Genomic DNA, 23,281 nt, shown 5'->3' with positions numbered 1-23,281 from the left:
AATGATATTAAAGAGGAAATAAAAAGTAGGCTTAATTCAGGAAATGCATGTTACTTTTCTCTTCTAAAACTTTTGTCTTCTCGTGTAATATCTAAGAAACTAAAAGTTAAAATATACAAAACAGTAATTTTGCCTGTAGTATTATATGGATGTGAAACTTGGTCCCTTACATTGAAAGAGGAACATACATTTAGAGTATTTGAAAATAAGATCCTTAGGAAAATATTTGGACCTAAAAGGGGTGAGGAGACAGGTGAGTGGAGAAGGTTACATAATTTAGAACTGCATAACTTGTATTAATGTCCAGATATTATTAGAATAATTAAATCAAGAAGACTTAGGTGGGCAGGCCATGTGGTACGAATGGGAAAGGAAAGAAGGGTTTACAGGATTCTTGTTGGGAAACCTGATGGTAAGAGACCTGTAGGAAGGCCAAGACGAAGATGGAGGGATAGCGTTGAGATGGACCTAAAGGAAATCGGTAAGGTTGGAAAAGAGTATATAGATGTTGCTCAGGATAGGGACAGATGGAAGGACTGTGTTGCTGCAGCCATGAACCTTCGGGTTTAAGAAGGCTAGAGAGTTAGTTATTCATTTGGAACAAATGTAAAATTTTGCCAACACTAACTTTGAGTTATAGCTACAGAACTATGGCTTACAAACTAAAAGGAGGGAGATGTAAAAAAAAAAAGGGTTGATTGGTTATTACGAAGAATAAAATCAAGCAAGAAAATTTTATTTTGATACTATACAAGTGCATACCCTGGCTATTTTTCTACATAGTCACCATGACGCTCCAAGCATTTTTGGTACCATGGAACAAGCTTGCCAGTCGAGAAGTGATGTCTTGAGAATGTCACTATCATTGAAATGTTGAGAAGCAACCCACTTTTTGAGGTGAAGGAACAGGAAATAATCACTTAGGGCAAGATCGGGACCAGAGAGCTGCACATTGGCCCGCCTGGCTGGCGAGCAGGTGAGTAAAACTAGAGCCCATTTTTTTTAATGTTAATTTTTAAAGAATTACATGAAAAATATATAAAATATCATGTTTATAGTTAAAAATATGGCAGTAATCTCGTGAAAATTGCGTGGTAATTTTTAATCCCATGCACTTATACATAATGTTACTAAATCAATTAATGATTTTATAAAGGCATAATATTTGAAACATTTAATGGAAAATAAGTATAATTCCTGGTTTTCAAGGCGAATCTTCAAAAAATTCAAAAAAATGCCTGCATTCGTAACGGAGTTGCCCACTTTGAGCAAGATGTGTAATGTTCTTTAATTGTATTGTTCATTGATTCCATTCACATGAAGATGAATGAAGTATTATTTCTTGTACACAAATGTGAATGTTAGCAACATTTGTACCTTGTTGGATAGCACATGACACAAGAAAGTAATTTGTACGCTTCGTGTCATACCATTTTTGTTATTAATACGTTGCCAAGTAAACTAAGAGTGCATTTTGTTTTTTTATCACTTGTAAGTTTAGACCCACACGTTGCATTACCTCCACACCCCCCCTACACACCTTCATGGCATAGTGCTATGCACAGGGGAACACTTTACCTTTTTTACCGTTACTTACATGTGATTGTTATTTGCGAAAAACTTTTTTTTCAACGAACTACTTATTTGTTAGCTATCAGAAAACGCTGAAATAAGTTCCATACATTGAGCAGTTTTTTCTCAATTCATCTTTTTATGTGGAAAATCGTCATTTTTTTAAAAAAAACAATAGAAATTAGATTATCTCAAAAACTACTAATTTTCGGACGGGGTATCATATGGTAAAATTAAATGCAAATTGTCTCTACTTCTCTACTTTAACCCCTTTCAGGGAATACATCTAATTACCAGTCACCCTGTATATATATATATATATATATATATATACAGAGCATATAGGTCTATTATTTATATTCGTTACATCATGAATTCATCCACCTCAGGAGAGGCCACTCTAGGACCATAATATAATTAAAGTATAATTCCCGGTTTTCAAGGTGAACTTTCCAAACATTCAAGGCTACAAGCAGATGTTTTCTCTATTTCAACCTTACATAATATCGCCTCTCATCACCCTCGCACATACAAAGCCAAATATATTAACAATATAAAGGGTCTGTGTGATTCCAATGAATCCAAAAATTCTAATTCAATACAATTAAACGGTATATATATATATTTAAAATATTAAATTTAAGGTGTGGAGTTAACATTTTCCGTTTCACATACTCAGACTCGAAATACATCTAGAAACACAAGTCACAAATGTTACGGTATACACTAATTTACGAAAAACTGTTAATTGTATAAGAATTTCTAACTCAAATTTTAACTAATCAACGCCAACATATGTTATCTTGTAATAATCTTCCGTCTGTCTGCAAAGGACAGTAACAAAATAAATGTATTGAGAGAATTCTGTTCTATATTGCATGCAACTTTCTTTTCCTTCCTACGAGATAAAAATAGAAACTAAACTGTGAAAACCCTACCTCAGAGCATTTATAAATATCTATTAATTCAATGGTATTTTGATTTAATAAAAGTTGCAATTTTCCACGTCTACGGAGAAATTCACGCAGAATTCCCGGATCCAATAATTCACGCATAATTCCCAGTGAATAGCCACCCTGCACATCATCACTAGGGAGACAAATTTATGGTAAATAAAAACTGAGGAGAGCGGTAAAAAAATGTTAGGTCGGCGGTATATACCAGCGGTGAAAAAAAATTTTCGGCACACACTTGAATGGTGAGAGGATACAAAAAAAAAATAAGTTTTGTGATCAGCATCTGCTTGTGTTATATATTCTCAAGTCTAACAATGAATGTATTCAGAAAATAGTGAACACAGAGTGTACGTTTGTTTAAGTTTTGGCTTCGCGGGAGAGTGATTCATTCTCCAAGCCTTTCTAATCTTACCTTATTCTTCGCAGACAGACTACTCCTGAAATCGTTGCTACAGCTAGCAAGTTGAATATAACTGGCAGCTGTGAAGAGATTAAGAGAAAAAAAGAAATGCAGCTTGACAAGCACAGCAATTAGCAAAGTTTTCGAACGGAGACTATGCGCATGAGAAATCACAATTTGCAGCTTTTTCCGATGTGATCGAAGACATTTTTTTTACAACTGCTACTAGTAGGATACTTTAGACAACTGTTTCGTCACAAATCGGCAGTGTAAACACACGGCCTCGATATTTCCTACTTAATTCGATGATATTTCGCAGCTATTTCGTGAAAAGGCATTAATTTCGTGGAAAAGCACACATTTCGCGTTACTTTGCGAATAAAATTCGCACATATTTCATCATTGGTGATGTAGTTATTTGCAGAATGTTAGAAATTGCAACGTTTCTTCACATTTCGCATTTTCACGCATCACTAAAATTCAATGTCCCTACTCATCACAAACCAACAGCAAAAATTATATAAATTGTCTCTCAAATGTGCACCCTCGTTTTCCTCCCAACAATTGTTCATGCATTTAAGATAAAATCCATTAAGGGAAGTCTTATTTCTCTCTCTGATAATTTACAGTGCATTACAGAAAACAATCAGATTGCGAGTGAAGCAAACAAGCAAATTCTTCATCCATTTTTTTGCAAACTGAAAACAATATTGATTTAATAGGGTACAAATAATTTCACGAGGCATCATGGCATTCTCTCTTTTACAACTTTTATCATTTAGATTGTTTGGCTGACGAGACTAAGAAAAGTACCATTGTGAGTGAGAAAATTTTATGAAATGTATTTTATTTGCTGAAAATTTGAAATCGAGGGAGATAATTGACTCTCAGTGTCCTCTGCAGGTGCCCTTGGCCATCAATATTTGCCCCCTTGCCCTCCTTAGAATTGATTACCCTTCAAGGTTGAGGTTGGGGTTGGGGGGGGGGGGGGGCATGCCTCAAATATAGTAACGATATGAAGTGTCTGTCTGATCCCAATGTATCCAAAAATTTTAATTTAATTTAATTTAATTAAACAGTATATTTAAAACATTTAATTTGAGGTTCTTAGTATACATTTACCATTTCACATACTCAGACTCAAAATACATCTACAAACACAAGTCACACAAATGTTACAGTATATATTCTAACCTGTAAAAAATTTGTTAATTGTGTAAGAATTTCAAACTCAAATCTACGTAATCATCTTTAAGAAATCTTATCTTGCAATAATCTTCTGTCTGTCAGATTGCTCTACAAAGGACAGTAACAAAGTAAACAGATCGAGAGAATTCTATTTCATTTTTCACACATTATTTTCCTTCCTCGATAAAAATAAAAACTCAACTGTGAAAATCTCGCCTCAGGACATTTATCAATATGTATAAATTCAATAGGATTTGGAATAATAAAAGTTACAATTTTTCACGTCGACGGAGAAAAATTCATGCCAAGTTCATGCATAATTTCTGGAGCCAATAATTCACACAGAATTCCCGGTGAGTAGCCACCCTGCCACTTCACCCACCCCTTGCTACGCCAATTGTTATACAACCTCAAGGCATCTGCGCCTAGCAGAAATTAAAATGTTCCCATGCATAGTGAAATATAATGGCTGTTGGCAACACTGACAGTAGTGTTTCAGTCTACCTGCAAGAACTTCATCGATTCTCACGGGTCTTCTTAAGACCCAGATAAAGAGAAAACATGACCGCCATTGAAGCCTGTGCATAGCTCTAATGCGAAGCTCGCTTGTGCGATGTCGAACGCCTGGGCATGATTTTGCATGATTTTGCAATGTGAGTCTTTGCTTGAAAATTCTTCGGTTTCGGTGAACCAGAGTGACACCATTGCATGGATTGCTGCTTCAACTCACCAGTGACGTATGATATCCAGGTTTTGATTCCAGTCACTATGTGAGAAAACAACTCATCCCCATCCTTCTCCAAGCGGGCCAAAAAATCATGTGCTGATTTCAATCTTTCATATTTGTGAGTGTTTGTCAACATTTTCGGCACCCACCTCGCACACAGTTTGCCATAATCCAGATTATCCATTACAATTCGGTGCAATGTTTTATCAGACACTTCAGGAAACTCCTTGCCTAGATCAGTAATGGTGAATCGGCGATTGAATCCCAATTTCTCATCAACACGTTGCACAAGGTCGTCCGTCTAAACACTACGCCTACCACTCCGCTCGTCATCATGAACATTTGAACGTCCTTCCCGAAAAGCAAGACACCATTGTCTTACCTTTCCTTCACTCATTACTGTTGGTCCATAAATGGTACACAATTGCCGATGAATGTCAGCTGCACTCAGTTCTTTTGCGTTGAGAAATCTAATAAAACGACATCACCTCGCATTTCGCGGGATTTTCTATTACAGCAGCCATTTCAACTTCCTGCTACTTGCACATACGCACCTCCACACTGAGAAATATACCTCTGTTGCAGGCACAGAATACTAAAGCATGCTTCCATGCACACGCAGCTTCATCAGTGTTGCCAGTCCCAAGTAAAATATTATAGGCCCTTTTTATTTTACATGTGCCTCATATAAGTATCATTCCCAAGGTGGTTGTTAACAAATTGAGATGTTTGTATTAGAAGTTAAAATAGAATGATGAATCTCTGCACAATTTTGATTTTATTTGCTATGCCCTAGTAGCAGTTGACACTTGCCTTTAATACAATGTTGGAAAACAACTTAGGACCAGTGACAAAGTGAATCCCCCAGAATATAATGTTGAATACCTTAAGACCAATACCTAACATTTGCTTCAAGGTACGCAAAAAACAATCAACAGAAGCATTTGATCCAAAATGTGAGCCACATAGGAGAAATGTATTCCCGAATATTTTCACCATTTTTTCCCCAAATCCTGAATCTACACACTCAAAAGTGAAAAAGTAGTGGCACAAAACCAAATATTACTAACCTAACAAAAATGTAAAATGAATCAAACCTAACACACCTAATCCAGCATAAAGCAAAATTATGGTTGGTATCAAACATAACAACATGAATTTCTTAACTCCATTTAATCTAACACTCCCAAACAGGAAAAAACAATAATCTGTAAGAAGGGTATCTTTCAGTGATATGCTGAAGGATATTCAAGAATATGTGGCAACATCCATGTGAGAAGCATTTGCCCAATTCAGTGTATTCCAGAGCACTTACACATTTCTTTTAAACAAAATATCATTATATGTGCATGCATGAAGCCAAAAAATACACGGAACTTCTAACGTAATTGAATCTAACATTCCTAAGTAACATGAGATTACAGGATGGCACATATTGTATGTACAAATATCATTTGGAAAACCTGTCGAAATGCAGGTATGCATGCGGAGAAGTATCCCACGATTACGGAGATGCAATCAGTCTGCCATGAAACGTTGGCCAGTTCAGACACGAATCATGGCAGTGGAGGCATTCATCCAAACGGGTTCCATCCAGTAGACACAGCAGGCACCACAATGATGGTCCAATGAAGGTTGTCGACAACCTGTGCCAGGGCATCACAACATGATATGATGAATCAGTGAATGCCTTCATCAATGTCATTCTATCATCACACAACTTCATGAAGTAGCGGACGTGCAGCAAGAGCTCCCAATTTTTCCTGCAGTCTTGCAGGCGCAAACTCATCTCATACATTACTACCAAAACAAACTAGAGCCAGCAAAGGAAAGCATCACTTCCAGCACCTCGGTGGTGATCTAACAGTTCACGAACTTATTAAATCGCATAATTATGCCAAAAGCTTACATCAACATAGTTGCTAGCCACGTTGAAAGCATGGAGAAGAGGCTCTGGGCCTTTGAGAGCCGGTTTTGAGATGTCGCCAGACAGCAAAGACTGCTGGAAGCATGGACAGGGGATCCCAGGCGGCGATGCAGGATCTCAGCATGGTCTTCCATTTAAATGGGATGCAAAGGACACGCTGAATTCTGTCAGGCTGGAAATCCAGGAACTCCAGAAATCAACAGATACAAAATTGAAAATGATTGACAACATGGATATTATTCCAAGAGAACTGCCTGTTGCTACACGGCATTCCAGGGATGGGCAACGAGTACACGGGACGAATATGTCCTCCAGAGGATCCACAAAAAACTCCACCTGCAGCACGTAACCGAGAGCCACTTCGAGCACTCTCACTGCATCAGCCCATGGAGGAGAACAGTGGCAGAAGAGGTCAAAACTGGGAAGAGGCCCATCATCTTCCAGCTTTGCAGCTACTGAACCAGGGACACCATCTGGAAAAATAAGAAGGTGCTGAAGGGAACAAGATTCCTCATCACGGAATTCCTGACTGCAGCCTGACAGCAAGTTCTGCAGAAGGCCAAGGAACAGCATGGCCCCAGCAATGTGTGGACTTAGGATGGCAGAATCGTCATACTGAAGAACAATCACAATATCTCCGTTACCATGTTGGAGGAACTGGACAAAGTGGAGTGAACGTGAAAGGAAAAAGACGATGTGTACGGAATAAGCAGCTGCTCAGAACATTTACTTTGCTTACTGAGGGTGCATCAAATTACGCTACGATATTTCGTAAACTTAGCTATTTTTGTGTATTAGTGTTTGTGACTGTATTGTGTTAGTTATTGGTGTTTACATTACTACATAAACTGTTATGCTTGTGTCTGTCTGTGTTTGCATGTGCGTAAGTATATATAATTCAGTTTTTGGTGTCCTGCAGGTCCTAAATACATCACTTCTGCTGGCTTGGTAAGTGAATCTCCAATCTCCAAAAATGTATGTTCGATATATGTAGTGACAAATGTTAATTTTCTTTTTTTATTATTTTCTCACCTCCAATAGCTCAAACTGACATTCTGGTGGATGTAAATCTGGCAACGCCCCCACCCGGTGCTCCTGGAGAACTTCAAATACTGCTCCCTCCTCAGTTGCCATTAACCTCCCTCCCTACCCACTCCTACTGGCAGACTGTAAACTCACTTACTAACCCCTCAAACTGTTTGTCCGCCGACACAACCTTTGCTTTTTCCCTTCTGTCGACTCCACCACGTGAAAATCCTGCAAGTAATAGTTTCCTCCCTCCTGCTCGCTTCCCAAGGCCACCCTTCCTGACCCTCGCTCAAGCGAATGTCAGTTCCTTGCAGTCGCCAAAATTAGACGAGTTGGCGACCACGGTGTGCAATTTGGCTTTCAATATCTTCCTGGTCACCAAGAGCTGGTCTTTCCGCGAAGCCCTTGCCTCGACCTTCCCCATACCTGGTTACGCAACAATATAAAAAAAATAGAACCACAAAGGGTGGGGATGGCCTAATCCTGTATCACCGTAAAGACCTAAATGTCAAGATCATTCCCTCTTGCACGAAAATGACCATGAAGTCAAAATTATTAGCGTAACGGTGAAGCTCCAACATACTCTGGGAATAATTGGTGTGTACAAAGCCCCAAACATATCGTATACAAAATTATTGCACCAAGACACAACGATCTCTGAAGTTTTCCCGCTTGTTCACGAATAACTTATCCTACATGACGAAAACACAGATTTCATTTATCCTCATAAACCAGAAACAGTATATTTACAATCAATAATCGACTCTTTCGGTATGGTCACATCATTACCCGACCAATCACTTCTCGATGTAGTAATAACGGATGACCCACATCTCGTACGCTCATTAATGTAACCGCTCCCGTCGGAACATCTGACCACTGTCTAGTAAACGCGACACTTGCCATTGAAAAACAAAAATTAATTGAACAGTTTATCAAATATCCAAACTTCTCTACCCTCGACAAAAAAATATTTTTGTTGCACAAAAATGCAGGCAAACTGGGACTATTACAAGGAACTGAGAAACTTTACCAACTCGGTCCAATGGCAGGAAAAGAAAGCCTATTTTAATCACCACCTCCTCTGCAACAATAACAGCAAAGAGTTGTGGAAAAAATTAAAAATGTGGGGTGTACACAGTAAAAATATGAACAACGAGATACCATCAACTTGAGAAACATGGATTCAATTAACCAACATTTTTCTAGTGTATGCAGCAAAACGGATGTTTCAGAAGATGCCGTTAACAAAACTCAAAGAGTTCTTGGATCGTAACACTTTTAACGAAAGCACTCAAACTTTCCAAACTGCAGGAAATAAACGTAACCGAAACAATGAAAGCGATAAACGAAATATCATCAAATGACTCTGGTAATGATGGAATATCCATAGAAATGACTAAACTACTATTACCGTACATTAGGGTGGTCCATTTCTTACGGGTAAAAGAAAAAGTTTTAGCACATACCTTCCACAAGCTTGTTTTTGTTCCTTTATCAAAAAGAAGCGTGTATGCCAAAAACTAGCCCATTCAAAGCATATTTACAGGTCCCTAGGATTTGTAAGTAAAATAAACTATGATATCGCCATTTGGAGCAAGTGGGGGATCAGATGTGAATTTTTTTGAACGTTTTCAGAAACAATGGTCGGGTTTTGACAAAATGAATTTTACTATAGGATGTGACAACTTGTTTAATACTGAGAACCTCCTTAAACTCCGTCATGAAATGCATAACTACTACACTGATGCTATGAAAATGCAACAGCCTAGAGACGACTACCTCGAACTGCTAAGCCTGTGTCAGATGTGTCTCGGAAAGCCAGTTACAACTGAAGATAAGTTTCTTGTGCCAGGTGCATTTCATCAAGCTCCTTGGATGGCGAAGGCAATCTATTGCCTTAAAATTTATATGTTCCAAGAACAGTTCATTCCTACCACAGCAGAGAAAAACGGTGTCACAGAAGTATGCCTATTTGTAAGTCTCGTCTATTGTTCTTACTGGAACGAAGCTTCCATAGCTGAAAAAGCCCCCTTGAATGACACCAATCTCCTTGAACAGATTAAGATTACCCTAATTGTAAGATTGGAACTGCTGCATCAGCAGCATTTCGTCTCCACCTCTAGTATTTTTCTGAACATTTAGTTGCACTTTCTTTTTTTGATTTGCGACTTAGTGATGAGTGTAAAATGAACATTGTGAAAAATCTTCAGCGACCATCAAAAGTAGCTTTGAACAGACTTAACGGAAAAACTTTCAATTGTCTGCATCCACTCTAGTCTTTTATTACAGTGCGCTCAACTGGTCTTCTCGATTTGTTACTCAATGATGGATGGGAAAAGGCAGCATCATTTTTAGTAAAGGATCCTACAGAGTGGAATACGGATGCAGTTTATATTGATATGCAAGAACAGGTTCGTCAACTGAAGGCTGTTAACGATTGTGCAGAGCGTTGAATTGCTCTCATTCAAAAATTCATTCAACTCTAGTGTTACAAAGGATGAGAAACAAAAACAATATCTCCTCCGGCTCATTGATTTACATAAAAAACAATTTTATGTTGCTTCGAAATCTAACGTGATGACAATGACTTTGGGAGATTAAAACCCACTGAATAACGCAGAATATAGTTAATTTCAGATCATACATTGTGATTTGTTTTACTCTCTTTCATACATTAACACCAAAAGCAGCTATTGTCTTACTTTTCATCTTACTCCTAAAAGTGACCAATCCTAGCGACCCCTAAATATTCTTCAATTTGGTAGAAATTTTACAGACTGGTAACTTATGTGATCTCAAACAGGGGCAACCTTGTGGAGAACTTGAAAAAATTTACCGTACATCGTAAATTTCTAATTCCGGACTGCACAATACCAGGCCAGCTGGAAAACAGCATGTATTTTTCAGATACCAAAGAAAAAAGTATTAACGTCCCTGAATGACCTTCGACCAATAAGTCTCACCTATATTATCCAAAATCACTGAAAAAATTATTTACGAGAAAACTCAGCAGCACATTAATGACCTATATCTGCTTCCGAAATGTAAATTCAGTTTCCGTCCTTCACACAGCATTGCAACGGCGTTACTTAAAATCACTGATGGTTTATTACGATCAATATACAAGAGAATGGCAGTAGCGTTAGTATTACTGGATCTCACTAGAACTTTTGACAGTGTTCATCATGACCTGCTCTTAAGCAAATTAAAATACACTACAGTCCCGTTTAACCGAATCACTAAAAAAAGCCGTTATTCGTGCGCGACCCTGTTTTACACGGGAGTACCAATTATTTTGGTCTAACAGTTAGTTAACAAAGAGCAAGTTCATTGTTACGATGCATTGCCATCTATTTTTAGCATGCGTACTGTGCTGTACGTTCAAGGACAAGAGACACCTGCCAGTTGAGGTTTGTAATTCAGTTTGGGGCACCTGAAATCTTACTGTTAGTGAGCGCTGTACGTAGTTTCGTGACGTGGCATGTTCAGTGAGTGAAACTTTTTTGGTGATCAACAGTGATTATGGGAGGCCTCGTAGTGTAGTGGCTAGAGCGATGGACTCACGTCCTCGTGGTCCCGGGTTCAATTCCCAGTCAGGGCACTCCAATTTACGGCATCCGCCCAGCATCGTGAGGCCAACTGGGGAGTCCAATGAATAAATATGTGACGAAAAACCGGCTGCGAAGACGCCAGTCTGTAATTGTGGCTAAAGCAACACACCAGTCCTGCCTTCTCCAGCACGCTCCAACCCCACATGGTTGGAGCAAATGCTCACAGATGGCGTTGGTGTAAGCCAAAAGCCCAGAACAAGCATGTGGAGCGGAAGGTTTGGTTTGGTAGTGATTGTAGCGGAAAAGAGAAAGCGAGTTGTTGTGACAAAAAAAAAAAAAAAAAAAAAAACTGGAGGAATTTATCGTATGGACAAGCGTGAGTTAGTGAAAAACACTTCCATTGAATATGGAGTAGGGGTTGCCAACAGTTTGTGAAGGGGGAAAAAAATAGGAGTCAAATTGAAGATATTTTCGCGAAAATGGTATCTAAAGACTCTTTAGGGATTCGGTCCAATGTTAAAAAAACTATAAATGAATCCTTAGATGAGGCCTTTTTTTATGTGGTTTGAACAGGAACGGGAGCATGGTGTGACTATTTCCGGACCCATACTTAAGAAAAAGGCATAGACTTTAAATCAAAAGTTGGGTGGGGATCCTACTTTCTCTGTCAGTATTGGATGGCTAAGTAGGTGGAAAGATCGACACGGGGTGCGTTAGCTGTCTGTAACTGGGGAAAGTCTCTCGGGTGCTGTGGATGATTCGGAAGGGTTTAAGAAGAAGTTCGAAAAACTTATTAATGAAGAAAAATTAAGCCCAGCTAAGATATACAATGCAGATGAAACTGGGATAAACTACAAAATGTTGCCTACAAAAACATTGGCATCAAAACTAGATGAGGCAGCTCGAAGCTATAAGAAAAATGAAGAAAGAGTTACGTTACTGGTGTGTAGCAACGCTTCAGGCACCCATAAATTGCAGCTTGTTCAGCCAACCCAAGGGCTTTAAAAAATATTAGGCGTAGTGCATTGAATCTACATTATGAGTCACAAAAATCTGCATGGATGTCTTCAAATAATTTTAAGGACTGCCTTTTTTTATCATTTTGTTATTAAGAACATTTATATGTTTTTACATAATATTAATTTGTGTATCCTTTGTGTATTTGTTTTCAATCCCTTTTTTTTTGAGTCTGTAGATGAGCCATTGTTCTCAATTTTGGATTTGTTATTTTTGTGTATTCTTTGTTTGTTTGTTTCTTATTGTACAAATATTTAGTATGTAGAATCTATTTAGTATGTGTATGTATCCATTGGGGTTAGGTGGTAGAACAGCTGCAGGCTGAACCTCGCCCTTTAATAAAGGAAATTGAAATTCAAAATGATAAGCCAAAAGTGGCAGAAATGTGACGTAAAATAAATAAATAAAAAAACAACACTAAGTGTTCACCCCATGCCTCTGCCCATACACAAGAAGCAATTCTGATAATGACTAAATATTCAAGTTGAGGAAATTTTGAAGTAGTATGAGCAAAGTATTATAATACTCGGTTTTATTAATGTGAAAATATTTCATGCACTCACCTTTCTGTCTCTGCAGATGGACATTCTTCTTCAATTGCAAGTTCACTCTTGACATCTTCAGGCTCTACATTAACATTGTCACTCTCATCACTTTTGCATGCAACAGCACCAAACTGTGCAATGTCATCACTCGTATCGAAATGTTTACTATCCTCCTGTAAAAATTCATTCATCCCAGCACCAGAGTTCAAATATATGTGAAAGGCAACATTCCCTTTCTCTTCGACTTTCATCTGTTCCAACTTTGGTTCAGATTTAATAAATGATGATGATGATGCTGACTGCCAAATGTTTTCGGTTGATTCTTCATTTGCTTCACTCTTGATTGAACAACTCATGAGGTCAGGTTCAACCTTCAGGAGGTTGGACAAAGAGTGATCATGAAACTCCATGTGTGTTGATGAGGGTGAGGCACTTGCAATCTGGAAAGACATTTTACACACAAACATTAGATGGTGCTCAAATAGAATACAAAATACAAGATACATATATACATATGCGTTTGTGTAACAAGTAAAATGAGAAAAGGAAACACTCACCAGACAATGGAAAAATTCAAATTTTCGCAGCCATGAGCCGAATCTCCAGTGGTAGAAAAAGATGGTGGAAACAGAAGCTGTGTAAAGTTGTAACGTGAGGGTTAGAGAGGGTTGGGGGTGGAGATGGGTTGGTTAGGAAAGTGACTGGGTGGCATTTTTCAGGCCAGGGGTTGTGGTTGCACCATTGGCTGATAAAAAGGTTATTAAAATTCCAAAAAATATGTGTAAGATTAATGTGTGGTCTTCCAAGCCGTGGCCACTGTAAGTTAAGTTTTGTTAGACTAGGTATAATGACAGCTCCTGCTATCTTTGTATTCTAATGCCTGCTTTATATAAAAGAAAACATTCACATTTATGAGGAGTTAAGGTGTTCACATACCTATCAAACCATAAATAGGGATTGCGTAGCATTGTTTAGATGAAATTACAACAACACACAAAAAACCTTTTACTACATGTCGGTTAAGTTTCACAATGCTCTCCCTTTGTCTTTAAGGCAACTGCCCTTTTTAAAATTCAAAACAGAACAGCAAAAAGTATTAACTGCAAGGCTAGGTTATATTTCTGACGATTGTTATACATGTGATGTTCTCATATGTTTCTACAATAAAAATTATTATTGTTATATAGGCCCTCTCCCATCTTTTTCATATTGAGGTGTTGTTGATCCTGAGGTTGAGGGTCTTAGATGATTCCCTCCTGCTATAGCTTTTGCCTCATTCTGAATTTTTCAAGCACATTTCTCTTATTGTCTGAAGTATGAAATATATTTATTATTGGTAGATTACCCCAGGACACACGAGTCAGAAGACCCATGCTGGGTTATGTTAAAATCAGGAAATACTTTTCAAACACAAATTCAGCTACTGAATTTGGTAACAATGTGATCTAGCACAAACACATTTTTACAGGAGAAAGTACTTATGGAATTCAGTTTCTATAGATTGTTTAAAGGTTGTGGATGTATTTTTTTCCATCGTGCAATCAATTTGACCGGAAATTCATGCATCTTTCAAGAAAAGTAGCTTTCCGACGCACAATTTCCGTTGATGTTATTAGCTTCCTCTACGTGAACCAGATGTTGCACCTGTCAGTGTTTCCAACCACGACGTTGTTTTGCAAGAAGGTAAAAAAATGAAATACGACCCCAAATTTTAACTGTTTGCCTAACGTAACCTAACCTTGCCGTGAATGGTTTCTGGGGCTATGCATGAATGGTTTTTGGGGTTATCTGTGAATGGTTTGTGGGACATTTTTCAGTTAAGAAGGTTGGAAACACTGCATTCCCACTGAAGATCCACGACGCATCAAGCTGTGCCCGCCATATTGTGTCTTACGGAAGGAAAAAAGGGAAGAACAATAAATACTCGTAATGTGAAAAATATAAGAAGCAAAATAACACTTTAAAGAATCTTTCGCAATGCATAATCGGCAAGTACAAATGCTAAAAATGACAAAATAAACGAGTCAAAGGTGTTTGAGCGAGATCAAATAGGTAATAATTTAAACACTAGTGAAAAGCTAGTAAGTGTATTGACACCATGTGTGTTGCATTATGGACAGCTTGGCAGAATATTGCCAATCAGTGTGAAGCAGTAACTAATACACCAAATTGTTAAGATTAAAATCAACTGATTAACATGTACACAATTTATAATACTGAAGAAGCAGTTATGAAGGTTGGATGTAAAAATGAAGACAGGTCATGTAATGGAGGTATTCAAGTCATTCCTCCGTTCATGGTAAATGGGAAAAAATGTGTTTTTTAATAAAAATTGAAAATGCACTCGTCAAATATCATCTTCATGATTCATCCCAACCAGAAACACAAGAAAAATATAATTATTGGTAGTAGAAAATAAAACTAAGTAGCCTTCGGTAAAAATTTACTATCCTTCGGACACCTCTATTTTTTTTGTTTCGTCCATTTTTGACATTCTTACTTACGTATCTGCTTCGCAGAACATTCCTGAAGGTGTATCAACATTGTTTTGATGAAATTAATTGCAATTTTTCACATTACCAGTACGTCTTTCTGATAGGCCTTTTTGCTAGTGGACTACGCTAGTCAAGATTTCTCCGCCATATTGCGTGTAACGCAAGCATAAGCGAACAAAATAAAAATACTCGATATTTCGAAAATTGAGATTATTTGCCTGCAAAATACGAAACGCGAAATAGAAGAATCCTTACGAATGCAGAATATGTAAGTATCAATGTGAAAAATACGAAAATAAATGCAGAATATGTAAGTATCAATGTGAAAAATACGAAAATAAGGGAATTAGAGACGTTTGGTGGTTACCGAAATGATTATTACCCTCTATTCTGGAATACATACTAATATTACTTACATTACAATTGGTGACAGTTAAATACTTTTCTTCAAATATCTTTGTCACAGATTAATGACTTTGTAGTGATGGGTCGTTCCCAAGGAACGAATCCAGCTGGAATCGATTCCGGTTGTGTACGGAGCTGCTGCTCACATATATGCCAATCCCACTCAGTTCAGCATAGGCGATTTGATTCTCCTCTCCGATTGGCTAATTTTGCGGATGTGACGTCACACCAACACAAAAAAAAATTGAATGGATCATGTGAATTGATAAACAACGAACATGTGTAACTGTGTGCTTTAAAAATATATATACTATATATTATAATATTAATGTAACAACGGTGGAAATTGTGTGTAGTGTGTGTAAAAAAAGAGTCACTTTCGTACTGTAAACAGGAGATATTACAAACTATAGTGCTAGTTAAGAGCAAATCAAAGCGAGAAGGATATCTGTATGTATTTTTAACATAATAGTTTACAATAATGAGAATAGGGAAAAATTGCAGCATATATCAGTTTTTTTTAAAAAATTCAACACAAGAGAAAACGTAGACATTTGAAGTGAACCATGAAATTCTTTATCACCTGCTAAATTTTCGTTTCGTACAGCAGAGAAATATTGTAATGGTGTAATGTGCAGAAAATAAAACAACGTTGTTAAGTACGAAGCAGTATTCTTGGTAACTTTAATTTTATCCTTTGAATAGTCTTTCGTGCTATTTTTACACTAAAATGCGTCTAAGTTTTGACTATATGTCAAATCACAAACCCTGAGACCTTCTGTAAACAAAACCACCTGCATGCAGAAAGCATTGCAAACTCATAAAAGAGTCATTCCATGCCAAATCAACACAGATATGTGCAATTTTTAACCTGACCATCTCCGATTTTCATGAAATTTGGGGAGTTGAAACTATGCATGGAACTTAGTAACTATGAAAATTTTTAGTCTCGTGCGTCTTGTAATTGTTAAATTATTCAAGGTCAAAGTTTGCAGAAATTGCCTTTTTTGAGCCCGCTTAGCTATACTAAATCTGCTGTAACTCAGCCACTATTTTGCCTAGAAAGCTCAAATAAAGCTTATTGTACAGGGAATTGAATAAGCTTTCCAGTGATATATAACAAACCTACCTTTGGATAAAAATATAATTTTGTCACGTGACCTTGACTTTTGACCTTGAATATCTCAAAACATGTCATCACCAAAAGTCGTGAAAAAAATATATTTGGTCCCTCATTCCATACTATAAAACATATCAAAAAATCATTCTGGGACTGCAATGGGATCAGAAGATACAAAATAATATGTGTAACTATGTGACTGATAAAAGCCCCATTACATGAACTATGAAGAGTCAAATGTCCCTTAACACCCCCTACAAAATGTGAAGGAGTTATCCTGGGTGTAATTGGTCATAAAAGAAATAGGTTAGGCACAGGGAGATCCCTAGCCGTGTGTGTCAAGCGCAGGTCCGGCATATTGTTGACCGCCATATTGAATTCAACGCAAAAATTTCAAAGGAAAGGGGGTGATATATCAAATCAGGCTAGAATTTCACAAGAAATGAAGTGACGAAGGTTTATCCAACATATATTTAACCAGCAAAAATTTATTACTGCATGCTTGTAACCATTTTCTCCTTTTCGAGGTGTTAAAAACAAAGCATTGGAATGCTCCTAAAGTGTTAGGAACTCATCGAGATCACGCTGACATCTTGGGAGAGAAAGAAGCATACACACCATTGCATATGATTTTAATCAGCTACATTCACCAAATAGTCGAATAGTGAAGAATATTGGGAAATGTATCTCAAACAATTACGTGACACTTCCTTTGGAATGAAAAATTCTTCAGTGACGAGGCTAATTTTTATGTTAACGGTGAAGTTAATAAAAATAATATGCAATACCTGTGATTTGCTCAGTCGAATGGTTGTTGCTGGTAAGCTAATTATGTGGTATAATGTATGGCGAACGGAAATGGTTGGTCCATATTCAACAACGGAACCTTAAATGATGAGGGCTTCTTGGATTTGTTAAGTGAACAGGTTTTTTCACCCTTGCTTACGGGATATGGCACTTTTCGAGAGTTTTGAAACAGGACAGAGTGTGACCACACTATGTGGACATTTTTGCAATTTCTTCATGGTAATTTTCTAGGTAGATTGATGGGCACACGGGGATCTATTAAAAGGCCTGCACATTCCCCAGATCTAACATCTTAGGAGGACTTTTACCTTCAGAAACATTTGAAGAGAATGGTGCATGCACTAAAAGTCCCTGATATTGACCATCTGAGAGAAGGCATAGTTGCTGCTTGCGATGTTGCACATGCTACATTGCCAAATGTTCTATGCGAGTGTGAGAGACGTCAACGAGTGTGCTCACAGGAACATTGACAACATTATAATGTGCATATATCGTAAGTGAAAGATATGTGTATAACTTTTTGCTGGCGTAAGATACGTTGGAAAAATCTTCGTCACTTCATTTCTCGTGAAATTCTAGCCTCATTTGATATATCACATCACCCCCTTTCCTTTGAAATTTTTGCGTTGAATTCAATATGGCGGTCAACAATATGCCGGACCTGCGCTTGACACACACGGCTAGGGATCTCCCTGTGCCTAACCTATTTCTTTCATGACCAATTATACCCAGGATAACTCCTTCACATTTTGTAGGAAGTGTTAAGGGACATTTGACTCTTCATAGTTCATGTAATGAGGCTTTTATCAGTCACATAGTTACACATATTATTTTGTATCTTCTGATCCCATTGCAGTCCCAGAATGATTTTTTGATATGTTTTATAGTATGGAATGAGGGACCAAATATATTTTTTTCACGACTTTTGGTGATGACATGTTTTGAGATATTCAAGGTCAAAAGTCAAGGTCACGTGACAAAATTATATTTTTATCCAAAGGTATGCTTGTTATATATCACTGGAAAGCTTATTCAATTCCCTGTACAATAAGCTTTATTTGAGCTTCCTAGGCAAAATAGTGGCGGAGTTACAGCAGATTTAGTATAGCTAAGCGGGCTCAAAAAGGGCAATTTATGCTAACTTTGACCTTGAATAATTTAACAATTACAATATTCACGAGACTAAAAATTTTCATAGTTACTAAGTTCCATGCATAGTTTCAACTCCCCAAATTTCATGAAAATCGGAGATGGTCAGGTCAAAGGCTGTGTTGATTTCGCATGGAATGACTCAAAAGTAAAATAATCCACACGAAAATCCAGCGTTGTTACAGGATTCATTACGTAAGGTAAAACAATGGTCAATTTATAGTATGGGATACGCTGCCGCAAATGACGTCTCACTTTAAACCCAATGCTCTTTCTCTTTTTTACTTATTGCTTCACCTTTATGGTTAACTCTTTGCACCAGTAATCATTTCCCATAAATTTGGCTTCTTTCCTGCATGTGAATTGAATATATTTTTTTTTAGACAAAATGATATAACATGGTAATGTATATTTTTAAGGTTTGATAAAGATAGGAGTACATTTGAAATTTGTTTGTAGATTTTATGTAAATTGTATCTTATGTAAATAAAATACATAATGGGCATAAACAGCCATATGCAATGCTGTAAGTTCACTAAATATATTGATGATGATGATCAAAACAAGACAAAGAAAGTTCGTAAATTTATTGCGGTTGGAAACTTTGACAAGCATCCTAATAACGATTTTTGTTCCGCCCAATATAGTGCACTTCGTAAAATAACTTGGTGACATGGCAAGGAAAGATAAGTGTGAACATTTTGTAGTAATATGCATTGTAACTTTCAATGAGCTTAGAGATTTGTGTACATAATGATATTTTATAACATTGGTTATTTTCTAAAAATAATCATGTGAACAGCAAGGAAGTAGTGCAACTTAGTAATATTGCCTGACTTATCCTTAGAAAAATAACATGACGAGTTCTATGCGTGCGTGAAAGTCTCCGTGTTCTCCGAGCTTGTTTTCAAAACACCAGCAAGGACAGCCTTTGAAAAGGGGTGAGAAACAGATTCTACTCAATATTTATGTAACGTTCTGTCAGTGGTATCCTGAGAAACCAGTAAATGAAGTGGTTAAGTTCGTATCCCAGTGCAGTGGTGTGTCAGTTTCTGCAGTTTTAAGGGTTATGAAAAAGAGAATGACCGGGAGAGTAACAATGTATGCGGCTGCATATTCTTCTGATGTTTTGAGAGCGGGTTCTCACATTCAGAGGCTCTTATATAAAATGAATAAGTGCGGCGAACTATGAGTGTAACAGCAGATAATTGCGGTCATGAATCAGCTGACGCGGAGTGATACATCGAATCGGTGAGACCGTTTGTTTACAGAATGTCTCAGGGTTTTTGATTTACACCTTAGTCATTTTAACAATTTGTATAGAAGGGTGGAAAATGAATTTAGATATGCCGCGACTATTTTCACCAGGTGGTGAGAATAGTATATGAGGCTACTGTCACCAGGTTGTGAGGATAGCATGTGGAGCTATTTTCACCAGTTTCTGACAATAGCATATGGGACAGTGGAAAGTGCTGAATACCACAAATCACATTATGATTATCAGGTATTGGAAGTATTACAGAAGTATTTTTAACGCTAATAACTGTAAACCTGACTTGTCGAACCTAACAACAATAGAATTTGGGAATGTGTTAAGTACTCGTTCGTGCCTACGTCAAGTGACATATTAGCAGTAGCAGTGGTACTATTATCGTAGCAGTCAATGTCGGAACACCTTGTGGTAATTTTTTGAAACCCATGGTGTGCAGAAGTAGTAGTACTTGTCACCCAAATGAAAATAAATGCAAACTGACGTAAGCTTGATTCATGCTAACAACTAAAGAGTGCACGTATGCATATAACAGGCCAGGTTGGTAACAGTTTCATACATCGGAGACACATTTCTTCATTTTTACAGAAGAAACTACTCACAGAAATGAGTTTCTCTAAGGTTTACCAACGTTAGTCGAGGTATTTTCTTTCATCGTAGTATCTATTTGACCGGGAAATCATGTCAGCGTTTCCAATACCTTTTTTTTTTTTTTTTGAACTATGCTTGCCTAACCTAACCTGACCTTATCGGAAATGGTTTGTGGGGCTATCCGTCAGCTACCTGTGCATTGTACAATTTGCACACCTGACAAACACGATAGTAGGTATTTTTCGGTGAAGAACATTGGAAACAATGATATTCGAAAACAAAAGAAGCGATATCGCACCGTTACGTGCGTTCGGTAGCACTTAGAAAAATGCATTATTTTAGTAGAAAAAGTTTTTTTTTTTGTGTAAAAAGCATAATGGCACCTTGAACTATGTTCCGCAATACAGAATTGGTAAGTACGAACCATGCAATACACAAAATATCAGATTTTAATGTGCCTCCGATCTATAAAACTGTTACCGGCCAGGTTAGATAGATTATGCACATGTGCAGTTTAGAACCTGGTCACTTCATTTAGAATATTGGAAATGTGTGCAGAAGTAAGCTTCAAGTTTAGAAAAAGCAATTTGCAAATTTGTTCAGTATATGCCTGTTTAACTGATAGGTGGTTTTAGCTTCAGTTCATGCATGCGTGTGGGGAGCTTTGTTATTTAATTGTAAGTAAAAAAAAAATAATAAATAAACATCACTGTTGGGTTTTGATGTGAAAAAATTGTACATGGAAAGTTCTTCTGATACGCAGTGTTTCACACTATGTAGAAGTGTAGAATGGCTAGCCATGTGCGTGTGTTTATTTAATTTTGATGTAAGCTTGAAAAAGTTCTGGGAAACCAGATGAAACATTGCAGGAAAAATAAAAAAACACTAAAAAATGTTATACTATTATGCATAAACAATGCCCATTCATATTGTGTTCATGTCTACAATGTGAAACACCATGAAATGGTGCATAATAAGAGTTTTAAGATTAATGGTGCACTACCAAATCCCATTAGGAGAGTCGTTTCTTCCACTGTGGGCTGTGAAACCAGGAATTCTTCCTTACAATTCTCAACAAATGTAAGACATGATTGTTTCTTTATGTGTGTTCATTGTGTATTTCAGTATTTAACATTTATTAGTCACAGTCACAATACAGATAGGGATCATAAATACATTGTAGTTTTATTTTTCTCACTTGACAATGATTTTCTGTCGATTTTGGCTAATAGTGGTGATGAAGATGAAATGGTGATCACATGAAATAGATTAAGGAATACCAAGTAACTTTCATCTGCAGGCTAGATCTCGAGCAAGGGAAGTTTGGTAGTGAGGCTGTGATTTGACTGCTCACCATGCATAGCCACCTAGGTGGTAGGAAATATAAAGTACAAAGTATAAAATAGGATGAAGGTTCAAACAGCATTCCATTCATTCCATAGCCATTGCCGCAAAGGATAAATTTATTACACACATACCAGTTCTATCCATTATCTGTTTTAACAGTGTCTGGTTAAATTTCTAAATTAGGCATTCTCTTAATTTTGAATATTATGGTTAAATATATCATACCAAACTAACATTAGAACAAGAATGGTATTTTGTTTACAAACGATGTCATAAATTGTGCAAATAAAAAAGCAGACATACAATTTATTTTTAGCTAGTTAAAAGATAATTATAAGTGTTACCATTGGAAAAACTAATCTATTTCCAAAAATATTTATATATATAAAAAGAACTACATTTGACAGATCTCATTAAATCCACTCAATATTTTTAAATTAACAAAGATAAGAACTTTAATTTTCAATAAACTTCTGATTTAAACAGCAGTGGCGAACACTCCATATACCCAGGGTTAGTGTATGCTATCCTGGTGTAATGGTTGGGTGTTTAACATGTTGAGTGTGAAAACAATGATAATGTGTTATGAGATGAATAGGCTTTCTCCCGGAACAGCTGGGAGTCTCCCAGAATTGAAGTCTCTCTCCTGGTCTCCTTGACAAAATTTGTTCTCTTAAAATGACGAGATGTAGTATTATATTTTTTATTATATATTCATTATTATCTTTTTAATTTCATTTGGTATGCATTTGCCGAGTGAAGAAATTCGTTATTGCAAACCAAACAATTAAACTTTACAATATGTGATAACAGGTATGTGTTTCCAGGAGTTTGTTTTTCTGTCATCCATATGTGTTTGTGGCGATCCCTTCATCGCTCTCATCTTATCATCATTCATCTCCACCTTCGTGATTAGCCAAAGTTGCTGATTAAAGTGTCGTAAAATAAACAAAGTGAAACCAAATCAAGAAATAAAGATAAGTCAGTTAAAGGGTTCCGTCTCGTGTTCTTTGGGTGTGTTAATTAGGATGGTCATTTGTCAAGGGGTGGATAAAATATTTACATTTCAGCTGCTTTGGTGATTGTGTCTATGTCTGTTAGAATTTTAGTATAAGTGTATATCTAACTTAAAATGCTAATTTTTGTCACCTTGAAATTTCTTATGTTCGCACTTTGCTAAAT

General features: G+C 37.0%; 1 protein-coding gene across 5 annotated transcripts in view; it reads right to left on the bottom strand.

Annotated features, from left to right (window-relative positions):
* LOC146005196 (uncharacterized) overlaps positions 1 to 23,281 on the bottom strand; it is a 258,674-nt gene that overhangs the window by 58,231 nt on the left and 177,162 nt on the right. For 2 of the 5 annotated variants that reach the window (XM_083144242.1, XM_083144245.1), the window contains exons 1-2: positions 15,827 to 15,962; positions 12,934 to 13,355 (exon numbers count right to left, since the gene is read on the bottom strand). In XM_083144242.1, the coding sequence (XP_083000368.1) occupies positions 12,934 to 13,325 (392 nt within the window). In that variant the 5' untranslated portion in view covers positions 13,326 to 13,355; positions 15,827 to 15,962. Of the gene's footprint in view, positions 1 to 7,111; positions 7,244 to 12,933; positions 13,356 to 15,826; positions 15,963 to 23,281 lie in introns of those variants that run through there. The other 3 variants (XM_083144246.1, XM_083144243.1, XM_083144244.1) reach the window with 3 other exon arrangements.

The sequence above is a fragment of the Lepisma saccharinum genome, chromosome 23 (assembly GCF_977018435.1).
Source record: "Lepisma saccharinum chromosome 23, izLepSacc3.1, whole genome shotgun sequence".
Classification (NCBI taxonomy): Eukaryota; Metazoa; Arthropoda; class Insecta; order Zygentoma; family Lepismatidae; genus Lepisma; species Lepisma saccharinum.
The sequence above is the reverse complement of the archived record's forward strand: the minus strand, read 5'-3'. Positions and strand labels throughout refer to the sequence as shown.